Here is an 18,205-nt window from a genome sequence, read left to right as displayed (position 1 = left end):
CAATATTTCTAAGATACTAATAACTGTAATATTATGGACTATACTTTCATTTCACTTTATACAGTATCAAAATATGAATTGCATTCATTTTCATTATCACTAATTATACAACAGAGACAACATGGCATTTCTCCTGAAAAGTGCACAAGTTATGGCTCTAATACAAATATGGTTGGGTTTTTGTGTTAAATGGACATGTATCAAATGCAACAACTGGGCAAGCAGTGTGTGTTTTTCATTGATTACAAGACATGAAAAAGATAAGATAAGTTCTTCATGGTAGCACATTATTGTCAGTGTTAATTTGATTGTAGGGGCAGAAATTATATTCCTTTTTTTGCTTTTTAGACAACAAACAAAAAATATGAATGAAGTAGATATCTTCTGTGACATAAAAATATATATATATATAGAGAGAGAGAGAGAGAGAGAGAGAGAGAGAGACAGAGTGAGAGACCATTTTGTTTAACTGTGTATTGTGAATCTGTGATTTGTGTTGTTTTTTAGTTCTTGTTTATTCATGTTTTAAAGTTTGCAGAAAAAGCTCATATGATGACTCTAAAGTCCCATTAAGATTCTGTTACTTTACTCTCCAAAATGAATTTCCAGTGATCCAAGAGAAGGCTTTTTCTTTTTGTTAACTGCTGAGAGTTGAAACTAAATCTTTGAATACTGAACTTATCAATAAATTATCTAGGCATCAAGAAATTGACAGTGCATGGTACTTTAATGGATCTGTGTATGGTAAAACCAAATCAGGAAAAAGGATAAAATTTGACATCTATGATGAAATTGATGAGAAAATTAGATTATAAGTGTAATATGCAATTCTGTGAACTTATGAAATTGACCGAATAGGTATGTGAACTTTCGTTTTTATACTCCTTTTCTACTCTAATTTGTTTCAATATTTTGTTTATAAGACACTTCTTTCCCTCACCAATTTTATCCTAATTAATATGTTTGTTTATTTGCTGGTCCACTGTCATATCTCTCCCTAATAAATTCTCTCACTAGTTTAGAAATCATCTTTCACTCTTATACTCTCATATACACATTTGCTCAGTTGTTTACTCACTTTTCTCAACATTACTCATCCACAATAAATCTCTCAGTCTCACATTTTTTGCTCATACATTCAATCACCCACCACTTTCATGTATGCGCTCTTTCACCCTTTCTTTTTCTTCCCTTTTACCCCCTTCTTTCATTCATTAAGTTGTAATTTATATTCTTTTTAATCTGTGCTGTTTGGTTTACAAAACTGTCTTAGCTCCGGAAAGGTCTGTCAGAGGTGCATAAGAGTTATCGCAATAGAGTTGTTTCACTTGTTGTCCATAGTATACTGTATCAATGTTAAACGCAGCCAAAGCTACAGCATTTACTGTAACACCATGGACGATTTTATTATGGATGTTTGTATTCTGTGTGAGTGTGAGTGTGAAAGCCATGCATATGAAAAACTCAAGGTGATAATTACTTCATACATTCCTGTACAAGAATATGTATGTGTAAAATTTCTGCTGTCTTCATGGATAATAACATAAAAATTATATCTGTTAATGTTAGAGGCCTGCAAGGTTCAGTCTTAAAACGAAGGGATATTTTCCACTGGGTAAAACAAAAGAATGTATCTATAATATGCTTGCAAGAAACTCATAGTACAAAGAACGATGAAATATATTGGGCAGCTGAATGGGGATACAAATGTATATTTAGCCACTGCTCTAGTAAGAGTGCTGGGGTTGCAATATTTTTTAGAAATACTTTTGAATTTATAATTCATTGAGAAAGATGTGACAGTCAAGGGAGATTTATTATTTTAGATATTACAATTAATGGCAACAGAATAACATTCGTGAATTTGTATGGTAATAATAATGATAATCCTAGCTTTTTTAGAAAGTTAAAGGAGGAGACTTGATTTTTTGAGAACTCATCAATTATAATGTGTGGAGACTGGAATACTTAGATTTGGATACTTATAATATTTTACATGACAAACACCAACAGTCTAGGGCAGCGATTCAAGACCTGAAAAACGAATTGGAATTAATTGATCCCTGGCGAAATTCCAACCAAGACTTAAAGATGTATACCTGGAGGCAAAAATCTCCCTTGAAACAAAGTAGACTAGATTACTTTCTTGTATCGGATGACATTCATATGAATACAGCAGATGCATGTATCTTACCAGGGTACAAGACTGATCATTCAGCTATTGTTTTGAGTGTGGCATTTTCAACGTTTCCAAGGGGAAAAGGATATTGGAAATTTAATACCCAACTGTTGAGGAACATTGAGTATACTGATTTGGTTAAAAAGTGTATTATAGCTTACACTGTAAATGAATATTATGGAGGGGGAAATAAAGATGACTCTCTCCATGTTTCTCTTTCCTGTAACGACCAAATGTTCTTTGAAATTTTGAAAATGAAAATAAGATCTGAAACTATATGTTATTCTATTAGGAAATCAAAAGAGAAACGGGAAAAATTAAAGAAAATTGAGCAGGAAATAATAGAAATTCAGGGAGGACTGTCGAATAACATAAATGGGGAAATTCTGGAAAATTTAGAGAGAAAAAAAAGCAGAATTAGAGGAATCTAGGAAAAAATACACAGAAGGTGTTATATTAAGATCTAAAGCTAGATGGTATGAATTTGGGAAAAAAAGCACAAAGTACTTTTTAAATCTTGAAAAAAGAAACTATGTTAATAAGACAATAAAGGAAATTATTTTAGATGATGGGACAAATATATCTGACCAAATAGATATTTTAGAAGCACAAAAACAGTTTTATATGGAATTGTTCAAAAGTAGAATTGCTCAGCTTGATGAAGAGGCTACTCAAGAAACTCGAAATAGATTTTTTAATCACAATATTAAACTTAGTCGAGAGGAAAGAGAATCATGCGAGGGTCTGCTTACAACTAATGAATTCGGTATGTCTCTAAAACAGATGGACAATGGAAAAAGTCCTGGCTCGGATGAATTCACTGTAGAGTTCTATAAATTCTTTTGGAAGTCTCTGGGGGGATTTATATGTAGATCAATAAATTACGGATATACTGTAGGAAAACTTTCAGATTTTCAGACTCAAGGAGTCATCACATGTCTACCAAAGGAGGAAAAAGACAGAAAATATTTTAAAAACTGGAGACCTATATCACTTTGAAATACTGATTATAAGATTGCTTTGGGAGCAATTGCAGCTAGGATTAAAAAGGTTCTTCCATCAATAATCAGCGATACTCAGAAAGGATATATGAAGGGTAGATTCATTGGAGAAAACACCAGACTATTATATGATATCATGGACCAATATGAGAATGAAAACAGATATGGTTTATTATTGTTAATAGATTTCGAAAAAGCCTTTGACTCAATTAACTGGATCTTTGTGGAAGAAGCTCTACAATCTTTTAATTTTGGTGATTCTGTTTGTGAGTGGTTTAAACTGTTTTGTAATGACTCTAATAGTTGTGTTATAAATAATGGAAATATGTCATCTTTTTTTAGACTTGAAAGAGGATGTCGTCAAGGAGATCCCCTTGCACCTTATTTGTTTATCACTGGGGTTGAGATTTTAGCTATAACTTTAAAGCAAAACGTGGATGTACGGGGAGTAATCTTTGACGCCAGTGAATATAAATTGGGTCAGTATGCCGATGATGCTTTTATTCTTCTTGATGGATCTAGTTTTTCTCTTGAAGCAACTATGAATATCTTGCAAGTTTTTTTTCTATTATCAGGACTTAAATGTAATATAACAAAAACAAAAGCTATTTGGATTGGAAACAGGAAATTTTCTATTGAAAGAATATGTCCCGAAATGGGCCTAATTTGGTCCTCTTCTAACTTTACACTCCTTGGCATAGAATTTTCTCCAGATTTACAACAGATGGTGGAAATTAATTATATGAAGAAACTAACAAAGGCAAAACGAATACTGGCAAGCTGGAGTCAAAGACATCTGTCAATAGTTGGTAAAGTAATTGTTGTAAAGACTCTTGTTCTGCCCATATTCATACATCTTTTTTCAGCACTTCCTAACCCATCAGCAAAAGTTGAAGCAGAACTAAATCGCACGTTATTTAAATTTGTATGGGGTGAAAAAGTAGAGAGAATAAAACGTGATATACTAGTTTCCCCAGAAAACGAGGGAGGGCTAAATATGATACACATATTTTCATTCATTAGGTATATTAAGATAAGATGGGTTAAAAGATTGCTGGAAAAGGAAAATGGAATGTGGCAGAACTTAGTCAATACAACTATACTCAGAAATAAAAAGGATATTTGGAATTTAGGGAGAAGGAAATTAGAAGAATTTAGTAAGTTGATTAAAAACAGTTTTTGGAGAGATGTAATTTTGGCAGTATCTAAATGGAAAGAAGAACCGCAAAGTCCTAATGAGTATCTATCCATGAGTATTTTAAATTTTGTCCCCCCTAAAATGATCTATCAATACAAATCCTGGACAGAAGCTGGTTTTGAAATTCTGAACGATCTAGTAGAAGATCACGGTAATTTAATACCTTTTGAGATAATAAAACAAAAAACTGGAAGTGATGATTTCTTGAAATACTTCTCCTTAATATCCAGAATTCCTAAAGCATGGAAAGATGCCATAAAAAACCACCTAGTACATAATAATTTTGATAAGCAGGAGGATAAAATAACGAACTTGTGAAAACAAGATTCACTCAAGTTTGTTTACAAAGATCTTTTACAGGAAGCTAAAAGGCAACACACTGCGAAGCAAGAAACTTGGATGCAAGTATTTAATAAAAATATAAGTAGTGAGGAGTGGTCTGATATATATAGCTGGGCAAAATGCTGTACCAAGGATACCAAGTTGATCTCTTTTAACTTTAAATTAATCCATAAAATAATCGCTACTAATGATTTTCTTAAAAGAATTAACATATTTGATGACAACAAATGTACTTTCTGTAACAGTGAAACTGAAAGTATTGAGCATCTCTTTTATGACTGCAGTATTACTTCATCACAGTTTTGGTACCATTTTATTGAAGTTTTTGCACCTTTTTGCCCAAATATTGTACATCTGTCCCAAAAAGAAACATTTTTAGGAAGTGAACAACTGGACAGTTTGGGTAATTTTCTGCTTATTTTGGCAAAATATTATATTTATACTTGCAGATTCAATATGAAAAATCCTTCTATTTTTGCTTTTAAGCAAATAGTTGCAATGCATAAGAACATTGAAAAATACACTGCTAAGGTAAATAAAAAAGAGGACCAATTTCTTCAAAAATGGACCTCAACAATGAACATTTAACTTGTCTCTGACTTGATGGTAAACAGGAACAAAGTACTGTAATATCACAAAGGCCATGTCACCTAGATTGTGTGCCATATGCATGTGTATATGCATGTGTGTGTGTGTGTTTTCTTTTTTACTTTCTCTGTAGATTATATGTATTATCCCTAGATTATCTGATAACCAGAAATGTTTGACCGTAAGGTGACCCTGGGATGGTTCCCCGACCCATTGGTCAACCTATTACGGGGTTAATAAAAAAAATAAATTAAAAAAATAAAAAAAATCTTTGATATTCTTTAATGACAACATAATTTTTAAGACGGCAACCATGGCACCCATACTGGATGTAACATCAGCATCATTTACATTCAGTACCAAGTTCATACAATAAAATGTCTTTTATTGAAAACCTGAAGTTGATATGACCATCCACTGAGGAGGAGTAATGACATCAAGAATTTCAAGATGGTCACAGTGGCAGCATACTTGCGTCATATTTGTAACAGTTTCCGTTTGAATTAACTAGATATCATACAAGTCATTTTGGGAAAAACTCATGCTGATATGACCATCTCTATTCACAATGTTCCAGTTAGGAAGTTTGTACAGAAGGAAGGGAAAGAAGGAGCACTTATGAGGATAAAAAGTCCACATTTTGTAGCAAAAGGGCATTTTTTGGAATAAAAAAACGTACTGTCTTTTTGGAAATAGAAACAGAAAAAAGCACATTCATATACTTATCATACAATTAAACAGCAGCAGAACATTAAGTGGAATAAATATTCAACATTGTAAGAAGGCGTTTGAGTAATATGGGGGGGGAGAATGAGGGAATAGAGAATGAATGAGGGCTAAAGGCAGAGGGATGAATGCCCCAATACTTCTATCCAGCTAAATCAAGATGCGTGGAGATAACAAGATTTTCAGACTGGCCACCATGATGGCAATATTGGATATAACATCACTGTCATTTTGATTAAGGACCAACCAGACACCACAAGAAGTCTTCTGTTGAAAATGCCATATCAATATAATTTTGCATTTAAAAGTAAATAAGCAGATAAAACAAGATTTGCATTATCATTGTCTTGGTAACCATACTAGATCTCAGATCATAGTACCAATATTAGTTTGGACTGACAGTTATCAAAAGAAGTCTTTTAGTGAAACGTCAATGTTGACATGGCCATCCTTAAAGCAGGAGTAGAGATAATAAGGTTTTAAAGCTGAGGTCAGAATGGCTAATTTCCATTTAGGACCGAGTATATATCATAAGAAGTCTTCCAGCGCAGGTACAATGTGGACATAACCAGCCAACTAAAATGTCAGATTAACAACATTTTTATTTTAGGATCAACAAGGCATCGTAAGTCTTCTGGTGAAAATGCCATTCTGATATGACATTCTGTTCAGGAGGAGTAGCAATAATAAGATTTTCAAGATAGTACCTCTGATTGGCACCATTTTCTTTTGAGACAATTGTAAGAAGTCTTTTAGTGAAAAACCTATGTTGAGCAGTAATGATAACAAGATTGTCAAAATAGCTACTGTGGAGGCCATGTAAGACCATCACCAATTTCATTTAGAATAGAACAGACACTGTAAGGAGTCTTCCACTGAAAATACAATGTAGACATGACCAGGCACCTATGAAGCACCATTTTAAATAAGGATCATTTAGACGTCATAAGTCTTTGAGTCAAAACCACATGCTGATATGGCAATTCATTCAGGTGAAGTAGTGACAACAAGATTTTCAAGATGACACGGTGACAGCCATTATGGATGAGAAACACCATTTTTACTGAGGACCAACTAGACATCACATGAAGTCTTTTATAAAGAAAACTCCATGATGATATGACCATCTATTCAGAAGGAGTAGTGGTAACAAGATCCTCAAGATGGCCAATGTGGCAGCCATATAGGATTTGCAAGTGGAACCATTTTTATGTTTACTATCAAAAATATATGGTCATATTATGAAAAACAGAACTGATGTTATTGACTATTTCTCTCCTTTCAGTTTGTGACTTTGACCTTTGACCTCAAGATCAAGAGGCTTATTCCTTACACAAAATGCAAAGATATCCAGAAAGTTTGGTCAAATAATATGATGAAAAACTGATGTTATTTTATAGAAACCATTCTTTCTTAAGTCCTAAAATGTAAAATTAATCACAGAAAATCAGGAAGGCAAACCTTTCCAAATAAATGTAAATAAATGGACATGACAAATTAAAAACATAAAGATGTTTAAATTCTGTAAAATGTATATAAAATAAAAGATTAAGATAACACACATAACATATAAAAACATGGTAAATATTTGTCATAGAAACTCCAATCACATAAACAGTGCAATATTTATTCAGATGAAACATCATACACTTTATTCATGCAGTTCATGTCAAATACTTCAGTTTCCTATAGTGTAGATTGACAGTCTCATCAGCCATTGCCCTTGACCTTTAGACTCTGAAATCAATAGGTTTTTGCCTTAAGCCACTTGCAAGCTATCAACAAAGTTTTATGAAGGAACTTGTTCTTATGCAGAAATGGAAATATTCTTGGACACACAGACAGACATCGTCATAGCATAATATGCCCCCCAAAATGGCAGATTTATAAAAACTGAAAAAAGGGTTTTAAAAACTTGGATCCTTCGATGGAGTTTTCCCACTCTATACAGTTGTAAAGGAATTATTCTATTATGCTACCTGCTTTTTGGCCTATGGGTCTAATTAAAAGACAAGGTATCAAATGTATGTGCATTACATTCCCTTATGTCATAAGGACATTCATGCTCCTCAAAAATCTAATCACGACCTCTTTCACATCATCTGGAATAACAAACAATATGTCCAAGTGGGCCTTAAATAGCTCAACTGGCTGAGAAAAAGCATGATTTCTGCCTACAAGTCAAATCCATGAGAAGCTGGCAAGAAATCTTGGTTAGATACTCCCAATCAAAATTTCTTCAACGTTTGTTTATTGAATATGAAAAGAATTGTTTGAAAGTATCTCAGTCTCTTCCAATATATTTGACAGATCAGCATCATTTCTACAGAATAAAAAAAGCTTTCAAACCAGTCTGGTTTCTATTACATTTTGTCAAATCCAATTCTGCAGTTTTTAAGAAGTCATTTAAAGGTTTTCCTTTTGACTATATTGGATGGCAAATCAACATTATTTGTACAAACATAAAAGGTCTTCATGCAAGGATGTTTTCAATCAAATTCTCTCATTTTAATTTTTTATACTTTTCGTATCACCAGCAAATGTTCATATTCTTTTACCAGCTTTTTGGAGGAAACTGATGAAACATTTTTCTATTTTAGTAACATGACCACATTTGACAGCTGATTAGCACCATTTATATAAAATTGAAAGGTCTTCAATGTTTTCTGTCTGGTTAGATAAACTTCTGTTGGACAGGTTTTGACAAAAAGTCACTATAATTTTGTTTCTATTTTAAGTAACAGCAGCCATTTTGGATGGTGGTTCTGCATAACTTAAATAAATTTAAAAGGCCTATTACCAGAAAGCATTTGATCAAACGTGGTGAAATACTGGTGAGTGGTTTCTACGAAGTCATTTAAAATGTCCATTTTTAGTAATGGCAGCCATATCTAATGAAGGATCAGCATCATTTGTACCAACATGAGTCACTTTGATGAAAATGTGACTTTTTTAAAACTGACAAAGTATATAGTAGAAAACTGGGACAGATACTTAACTTATTATACATAACATACAAAGGTCAAAAGGTCATATTATAAGCTAACTTTGCCTCAAGACCAGGTGAGCTCAAACCTTCAAGTCACAAAATGGAGACTTGTTCAAATTCATCTATGTTATACTTACTTTCAGCCTCCACAAATGTTATGTAAGCTATTCCATCTTTAATCTGAACATCCTCTATATCACCTCCTCCGGATCGCCGGGAATTCTCAAAATACAGTTCTACAACCTCCTGACTAGTGTCTGCAGATAAACCGTGGACCTCAACAGTGTTTGAACTGATCCCTCCATCACCTGCTTTCCTCTTCTGGTCTCCCCCACTGTTTAATTTCTCTTTAGATGAGTAATTTCCTGAAAGGGTAAAATAACTTTTCTAACACAAAGGTCTTTAAGGTCTTTTATTACTATTTTGTATGATTCCTTGTAAGATGTTAAAACTTTAACACAAAGCAAGAGAACCAAGTAGGTCATATTTACCAACCCAGTTGAGATTGGCCTTATTGCCAGGTAAAAGCAGTTGACCTGAATGAGTACAGGTAATCTGGGTTAGTAATGGCTGTCATGCATTGAAATCAATTATGGCATCCCTTTTAGATTCCATCAGCATCATCTATACAAAATCATTCATTAATCAATGACTTTGATGCTGCAGTGTTTTCTATGAAATGTGGCTAAATTTTGTTGAGCTATTAATTTTCAGAAATATATTTGTCACATGGATATTTTCAATAGTCTGTTACACTCACAGTGTTAATAAAAGTATTTTCAGTATGTGTAATGTATAAATTGCTATCCATTGTTGCATTTCAAATTCCAACAATCAGAAGTTCTGAATTTTATTTTTCCTGATATCTGCTTGATACAGTTCAACATTTTGCCTTCAAAAATTATTTAGACAATTCCACAGTGACACTACTCCTAACTTTATCATTCCAACTACTGAAATAATCATGCGTGTTTTTCATGTTATGTATGGAGTAAAATCAATTTCACAGAAACTATACTCTGAAAAAAGGACTAGCCAACAACAAGAATAAACATTCTCATTCAAGGCACTAAAATATGTAATAAATTTATTTCTTCAAACCCCATCTCTAAAGAAGGTTGTTCCATTTGTATTCTTACCAATGTAAATTAACTTGATGAGCTCTCCCACAACAATAATGAAAGGACTATGAAACACAAAATCACCCCAGTTATAGTCCGTCAGTTAAGTAATCTGTGGACTAGTGTGAATTTATTTTCTTTTAATTATCTTTATAACAATTAACAACATAAAATGTCCAATGGTGATTGCTTTCAAATAGCACTGAACATGAAGCTATGCATTTTTTGTTCATCAGGTGACAAGTTAAAGGCTTTCTGTGGCAGAAAGGTCATGGTGTATCTCTTTAAAAAATAATTTATTAAAACTAATGGTAGATATAAATTAACACAATATGAATCATGTGTAAGATGCATTCACATAATTATAATTTAAATAATCTTTGGTTTAATCATCTACAGTTTTACTCAAACATGCAATTTATGATTAGAACACCTTCAAAGCATGTTCTCTTTGTTCAAACTGTGACCAGAAAGAAAAATATGCATGAAAAATGTATTATTTTGTGAGAAATGTAACTCAGATAGTGCAAGATCTATGGTGATTTCCTCCAAAAATACTGAGAATGTATTTTCACAGTGAAGTATCAAAGGCACTATATTCTATGTAAAGTCTGCACACTCCTAAATAAGCAAACATCACTCTTTTTAATTGAAACTGCTTTTAAAATAAGTCTATTGTAAGAGAACCAACCTAATATATTATTGCTACTTAAATTTATAGCTTAACTCCATCTTTAAAAAAAATTCCAGAATGGCATCCAAAGTTGTTGTTGTTGTTGTGGGGATTAATGCATTTTTCAGCACATAATAGGCTATACATGGTGGCCAGTATTAATGGTGGAGGAAGAACCCGGGAAAACCCTGGAAAGAACCACCAACCCACGAGAAGCAACTGGCAAGCTTTCTCACATACCCACATTGGCTGAATCCGAGACTCGAACCGGCGCAGACAGAAGTGAGATGGCAGTGATCCGTAACAGAGAGCGCTTTAGACCACTCAGGGCCCCTGGCCTCCAAAGTGATAAGCTCCCAACATACAGTGATCTAACTCTTCTAGTATGCACATAAATGTGACGGATACAATCAGCATGATGGTGTAAACATGCCTGTATTATTATAAGCCTTATCTTCATAAAATAAGCCCTATTATAAAGTTTTAAGTGCAGTGTGAGTATTTTGTCAAGAGTGAACCTGTCACCCACAAAATGAGTAACCAAAAGAACTGTGAACAGCATATTATATCCCATTCATATTTAATAGTTCTCTGTTTCTGTGTGTTGATAATATAAACTTGTATACAGGCGCCATGTTTCTTCTTTACTTGAAAATAACTTTGACGTTTGACATATTAAGCCCCAAGTCAATAGGCTTCTTCCTTAAACAATCCAAAACGTTTTTTTTTGGTCCAAATCAGTATTATATAACTATTGTAATTGTGCAGAAACCATCTTTCTTCTTTCTGTCACAGTGACCATGACTATTAGACACAAAAATCAATATGCAGAATTCTTCCTTATCTGAATAATGAATTGCAAGACATCCATGGAATATCATAACTGCAGATCATGAAGAGCTCTAATTATTGTGTGGAAACCTTTTTTCTTGCAGTCACAATGACCCTGACCTCTGACCTTTTGACCAAAATATTTATAGGGTCCTCCCTTAACCCAGCCATCCATTGAGTTTCTCACAGTGAATCTGTGTTCTTGAACTCAAAATCTATAGGGTTCTTCCTTACCCTAAATGCAATCGATTTACAATGTTTAGTAACTGTACATAGCGGACAACTCAAGTTATTGTGCAGGAACTGGAACAAGCAAAAGGACAATATCATAACATAGTATGCTCTGCCTTATGATATGTGTATATAAATGCAATAAATATCAACAATAAATAGGTAATCATATATATATATATATATATATATATATATATATATATATATATATATATATATATATATATTCAGATGCACCAGTTTATCTTATTTTACATCATACCACAGATTAAAGGACAACTGTATTTCTTTCCTTTATTATAAACCCAAAACCACAAAAAAATGTGACTGTCCAAGACCTAGAGTTTCAGAGAAAACATCTTTTGATATCTTGTCAATTAACTAAATATGTTACCCTAAACCTGAAAACAAAATAGTTATTACAGAGTTATTCTCCCTGAGATGCTGCCATGTGCACAATGATTGGCATGAGTGTAGGTGAAATAAGGTTAAAGATAATGAGGAAATGATGTTTGGACCAATGAACAATCAATATTCCATCCCAATATTGCTGGCAAGTGAATAATAACCTGTCTCTCCTTCTGCCATTGTCAGGAATTCATAATATTCAAGTTTTGAACATCATATTTCTTATGCCTGAAATGAGATAATAATAAAAATTAGGTAAGGTACTTACCAGAAATCATGAATAAAATACGAAACCATGACAAATAAATCATTACTTTAAAAGTAACTACATTGAGATGATGCTTACTATGTCCCAATAAAGTCATCAATCATTTATCAAATTCTCAGAAGTTTCATTGAATTTCCTTTCATTTACAAAGTATACTCAATCATGTCCTCGGTTTTACAGTTTCATTTTGCATGGTAATGGAGGAATTACAGATCTGTGTCTGAGTTAATCTTCCACATGATGGGTCTGGAAATACAGGCTACCTGAAAATAATTTTATTCACTGCCATTTGATATCTCACTCTAAGACATTTCTGTTTGGTATTTCTTATAAACAAGGCAGGCATTAGTGCTGAAATGAATACCTGACTTTACTAATCAAATATTCATACCCTATATATATATATATCATATTCCAATATGTATTGTTATGCCTATGTCATGTTTATCATTGTTACCATCAACTTTGTTTTCAATCAGTCACCACAAAACCAGATTTGTGAATGAATGCTGTAAATATTTGCAACCTATCTGTCTTGTACATAGACTTATCTTGCCTACCATGTTGCAACATAACCCTTATACAATGAAAACAGTAGACAACATTTAAAGAAAACAAACACTTAAAAGACTAGTGTAATGTACCCACATTTACATCCTGTTTTATAGTTGAAAAGTCAAATTCCTGTATATATTTTCCAATCAGTTGGAGATGTTCTTATCCAAAATTTCAAAATTTACACCTATATTTAGCCGAGTGATTGGATTTTGGCGACGGTTTCATGAAACATTTGTTATATCACCATTGACCGACACATGCCCGGGTGCCTTTTATACACCATTAGGAACAGTTGGAACCCTGGGTGGAAAATTTCTAAATCAACCCAAAATCTTGTCCAACAAGATGAATAACGATACTTTTTGGTGCTAAACGTAAATAATATTAGCATAAACCAACAAGGGACACAACTCCTACTGCACTAAGAAACCCAGCCTCACTTTCATGTCCACATTGACTGGCCACTCAGGGGTGTTCTATTACAATGTTCCTTACCTTTGTTTTCATTGGCTAATTAAAATTAACAGTGAATATAAACTCTTGATACATTAAACTCATAGTGCAATCACATTAAGTTCCAAAAACCCACTGGAATCATTTATTCTGATCGTTCTGAAAAGTTTAGAAACTTGATTTCCATAGTAATAGCTTCTGCACAGATTTAATTTTAGCATAGCTCTGAAGCACAATCAATGAACAATATATGAATTCAAGGATTTTATGTGTAATTACTGTCAAGTGTTTGAAATTACTTTGATTTCAATTGAGGGGTCATGTATATGCAAACCAGAAGTTGATAAATCAAAGATGTCAGCCGCCTGCGACATGTTGTGTTTTGGACACTGACTTTATGTTTCTGCATCAAATAACATTTGACTGGTTGAATATTACAGGGAGAATGAAAGGTTAAACAAAGTCACAGTATTCTGTATCTAAGTGTAGCATGAGACAACACAAATCAACATTATTGTTAACATTACACACTTACATTGCTGTTTTAAAATAAAAAAATTAAAGCAGTGGAAGCCCTTAGAGTGGCATCAAAAGAAACATTCATTCTGACCTTTGATGTGTGGGTATATTTAAATTAAAAGAGTATTAATTCATTGGTAACTGTCACATTTAGTATTTTGCAAAGGAAAAATGTCTTACTTATGTATCCCACTGTAAATAGACAAAAATCCATTTACAGGTTTTACTGAATATTGCATTTCTTCTATAATGACATGCTATGAAATGACAACTTTTGTCAGATAAGAAGGAGACAAACACAAAGAGACTGTTTCTATGTCCTGAACACCATTTGCTTGTTTTTTCCATGGATTGTTAAGTAGTAATATTGTAAATTTTGAAACAATGGAAGTTCACGTATTGTTGTCATAATTTTCTCATTCTTTGAATACAGGCCCTGTAAATTAAAATGTTGCTTCACAAAAAGTCTATGTGAAGCAATATTTATGTGGTTATCTCTCCATATTACAATTTTGTGTCAGTCTAGCTCATTTGCCCTAAACTAACCAAAAAAGCCATTAAAAATTGCTATAATCATAATATATATATAAAATCGAGAAAATCTATTTTGGTCCAAAATTACAAAACATAGCATTTTATAAACAGCTAAATAATCTTTATGAATGTGCCAAATTTGGTTTTGATATCTCTACAAATAAAAACGTGCTGGGTATGGTATCACTTTTTGGCACAAAAGTAATTAATTCTTAAACAGTATTAAGTCGACGTTGTTTGAAAAAAAATTCATTAAAAAATACAATTTCTGACATATTTTCATAAAACAAACTTGTATATGCTTCTTTCTACTAGCATTACATGTGTGCAAAATTTGATTGAGCTATCCTTGAAACAATAAAAAAAAATTGATTGGTTCCTGCTAATAACATGTGATAAGTCTTACATTATAGGAATACCCAAAAACGATATCACACACACACACACACACACACACACACACCGCCCCCAAGTCGCTAGTCAAGTGTCATCGAACCACTTCGTTAGAAGCGATGCGAACGAAATGGATCAACGATGTTTGGATTGCAAAGATGCCGTCGCCCCAGTCTGATTCTTTTGAATTATGTTACTAGATTCAAGTGTTTGAGGAATCAATTGCATTAATATATTATCAAATGCAAGTAGACAATGGAAGTTAACGGAAGTTTAAAAACATTCATTGTCCTGCTACCATCTTCGAAAACGAAAGTGGGCTTCTTCGATTCTTGTGATCAATATACGCAATCTGAATGACTTGGTCTTTTTCGTTCAGTAGAGAAGAAACCAAACTCGTACTATTGCATTTGGAACAACTTCGGGTATTTTCGCAGGACAAAATAATGCATCGGCTGTGTGTCGGCGCAGTAATTTAAGGAAGAATTGTACAGTTTGTTTGACGTGTGTGTGTGTGTGTGTGTGTGATTTGGATTTAACAATTTTTCAGTCGTATCGCTAAAATGTCTGCAGTTCATAGTGATGTCTAGTACTGCGGCATCATGCCGCAGACTAACTACGATATCGTTGCCTCAACTTGATTTGTCCACGAGGTACGAGTAAGGGTACTAATATTAGTACTAGCCGCAGACGTGTAGCATGATGTCCCACCCAGTCACATTATCCTGACACCAGGCCGACCAGTCCTAACACTAACCTCATAATGCCAAGCGCCAAGCGAGGCAGCTGTTAGTACCATTTTTTTGCAAGTCTTTGATATGACTCGGCCGGGGATCAAACCCACGACCTTCCGCATCCGAGGCGGACGCTCTAACCACTAGGCCACCGGAGCAGTTTTGTTGGCCATAAATTGTGGCTATAGGTAGCACGGTACAAGTTGTGTCTCCATAGACCTCAGTACTAAAGTTTGGAGAAATTAGTATACCTTGTATCCTACCTCAGCATGTGTATCACACACTGTCACAGAGGACACTGGATTATTTATTGTGTTTCTACAAGGAACTATTTCTATGTTATGCGTTTAGGCTCAAGTAAACAGTAACACAAGAAAGAGTGAAAACAACAAGCTTTGCAAAATTTAACAAATAAATTATTTCCTTGGAAAAACTCTGTAATGAAAAAAAATAAGAACTTATAAACAATTAAATCATATATAAATTAAATATACGTAACACTCCGCCCCCATAAAGAAAAAGAAAGATTTATATGATAAAGCTTTCTTTTTACCACATACTAATTATACATGAGGTTAAAAAGAACTCGTATAAATTACACACAGTGTACATGAAATAACACATTGTTATACACGGGAAAGTGCGTCTGCTATTAAATTATCTTTTCTCTTGATGTGCCTGATGTCAAGATTATATTCCTGTAACAAAAACCTCAACCTTAGTAGTCTTTGATTTTTATTTTTCATCTTTCCGATGAAAGTAAGGGGGTTGTGATCACTAAACCCAATAATCGAAGAAGGAGCTGAACTAATGTAAACTTCAAAATGTAATGCCAATATCAAAGCCAAACATTTCCATCTCGATTGTTGAATAATTTCTTTGGTGCATATTTAATTTTTTTAGAAAAATAACAAACTGGATGATCAATACCATTTTCATCTTCTTGAATCAAAACTACTCCAACCCCATCATCACTTGCATCAACAGACAGTTTAAATGATTGGCTGAAATTTGGAGCTGCAAGAACTGGTGCGCTTTTGAGTATGGCTTTTAACTTGTCAAAAACCTCCTGACATTTTTCAGTCCAAATTAACTTGTTTTTCTTACTCAATGAATATGCATGGGTTCAGCAATTATAGAACAATTTGAAAAACATTCCCAATAGTATCCAGCTATACATAGAAATCGCACCAGTTGCATTTTATTTACAGGCACAGGGAATTCAGAGATAGCCTTGACCTTAGCATCTATTGGTTTAACTTGTCCATATTACTTGGATTCAAAATGATTAATTCTGTTATTTTTCTGAAATATACCTATGCTCATGTAATATTGTGGAACAAGAACAGTTTTTTTAATAAAAATTTATTCAGCTATCAGAAACCGGAGTGATCATTTTTATTTCTACAAGAAACTGTAGACTTCAGCATTACAGATTGCAGCTTACGTCATCGCCTTCCATCTTGGATTCTTCGTCCGGATTCGAACGTGAAATCAGTAGAACATTTTGTTATTAGGACTATTATAATTTTATTATTGGATTATTCTTGGATTATATTTTGGATTTGATTCTATAAAACCATAAGTTCATATTCTATCATTATTACAGAATATTTCCAGGGAAATTTTCACTCTTTTTTGTGTTACTGTTTATTCGAGCTTAAACAAGTGACAAAAGAGTATCTTATAATTTCTCTCCCCGTTTTCCAAGCACACCATAAAATACTAAATTCTCTCAGTGAGAATGTACACATGTTCCTCCATTTGATAATAATAATAATAATAATAGTTTTTTATGTATTTATTAGTAATATAGGCCACTGGCCCATGATACATATCCATACATCATGCGGTACAAAATGATGTTATAGTGCGTAACAAAAGAACATTGTATTTATAAGAATATACATGAAAGTAATACTTATTGCTTTTTCGAATAAAGGCAAGATACAAGTATATACTCTTATGTATATTTGATTTGATTTTATCTGATATAAAATATATTTATATCAGTTTAATTGTTTGTCAGTTTTTTTATTTTTTTATTTTTCATTACTTTAATGTAAATTTATTCACTTGGGATTTTACTTTTTTTTCAGAAAATAATTTGACTTTGTTAGTTTATAAACATCAGGTGTTCATCTAAATCCTGACAGTAGTAAGGTGGGACGGTCTAGGGACTAGGGGACTTTAATGTTAAATAGGGGTATATCCACTCTGGGGACTATGTAAATTTAACATGGGAAGCAATATCCACTCTGGGGACTATGTAAATTTAACATGGGAAAAAAAGGTATCCACTCTGGGGACTATGTAATTTAACATGGGAGAAAACAATATCCATTCTAGGGACAAGGGGAATTTAACATGGAAGAAAAAACTATCCACTCTAGGGACAAGGGAAATTGAACATGGGAACATAGTGTGGGGCTGTCTAGGGACTAGGGGAAATGGAA

The 18,205-nt window shown here is 33.2% G+C and overlaps 1 protein-coding gene across 4 annotated transcripts in view; it reads right to left on the bottom strand.

Moving 5' to 3' along the window:
* The window catches only part of LOC149770913 (uncharacterized), an 88,695-nt gene extending 73,339 nt beyond the window's left edge, over window positions 1-15,356 (bottom strand). For 2 of the 4 annotated variants that reach the window (XR_016418433.1, XM_089948995.1), the window contains exons 1-2: window positions 12,452-15,343; window positions 9,161-9,388 (exon numbers count right to left, since the gene is read on the bottom strand). Coding sequence is in view for 3 of the 4 variants with exons in the window: in XM_089948995.1 (XP_089805121.1) it covers window positions 9,161-9,388; window positions 12,452-12,470 (247 nt within the window). In the remaining variant the exon portion in view is untranslated. Of the gene's footprint in view, window positions 1-9,160; window positions 9,389-12,451 lie in introns of all 4 variants that reach the window. The other 2 variants (XM_089948993.1, XM_089948994.1) reach the window with 2 other exon arrangements.
* Window positions 15,357-18,205: the final 2,849 nt, after the last annotated feature.

The sequence above is a fragment of the Sinohyriopsis cumingii genome, unplaced genomic scaffold (assembly GCF_028554795.1).
Source record: "Sinohyriopsis cumingii isolate HCF-2022 unplaced genomic scaffold, ASM2855479v2 utg002220l, whole genome shotgun sequence".
In the NCBI taxonomy this organism is placed as follows: Eukaryota; Metazoa; Mollusca; class Bivalvia; order Unionida; family Unionidae; genus Sinohyriopsis; species Sinohyriopsis cumingii.
The sequence above is the reverse complement of the archived record's forward strand: the minus strand, read 5'-3'. Positions and strand labels throughout refer to the sequence as shown.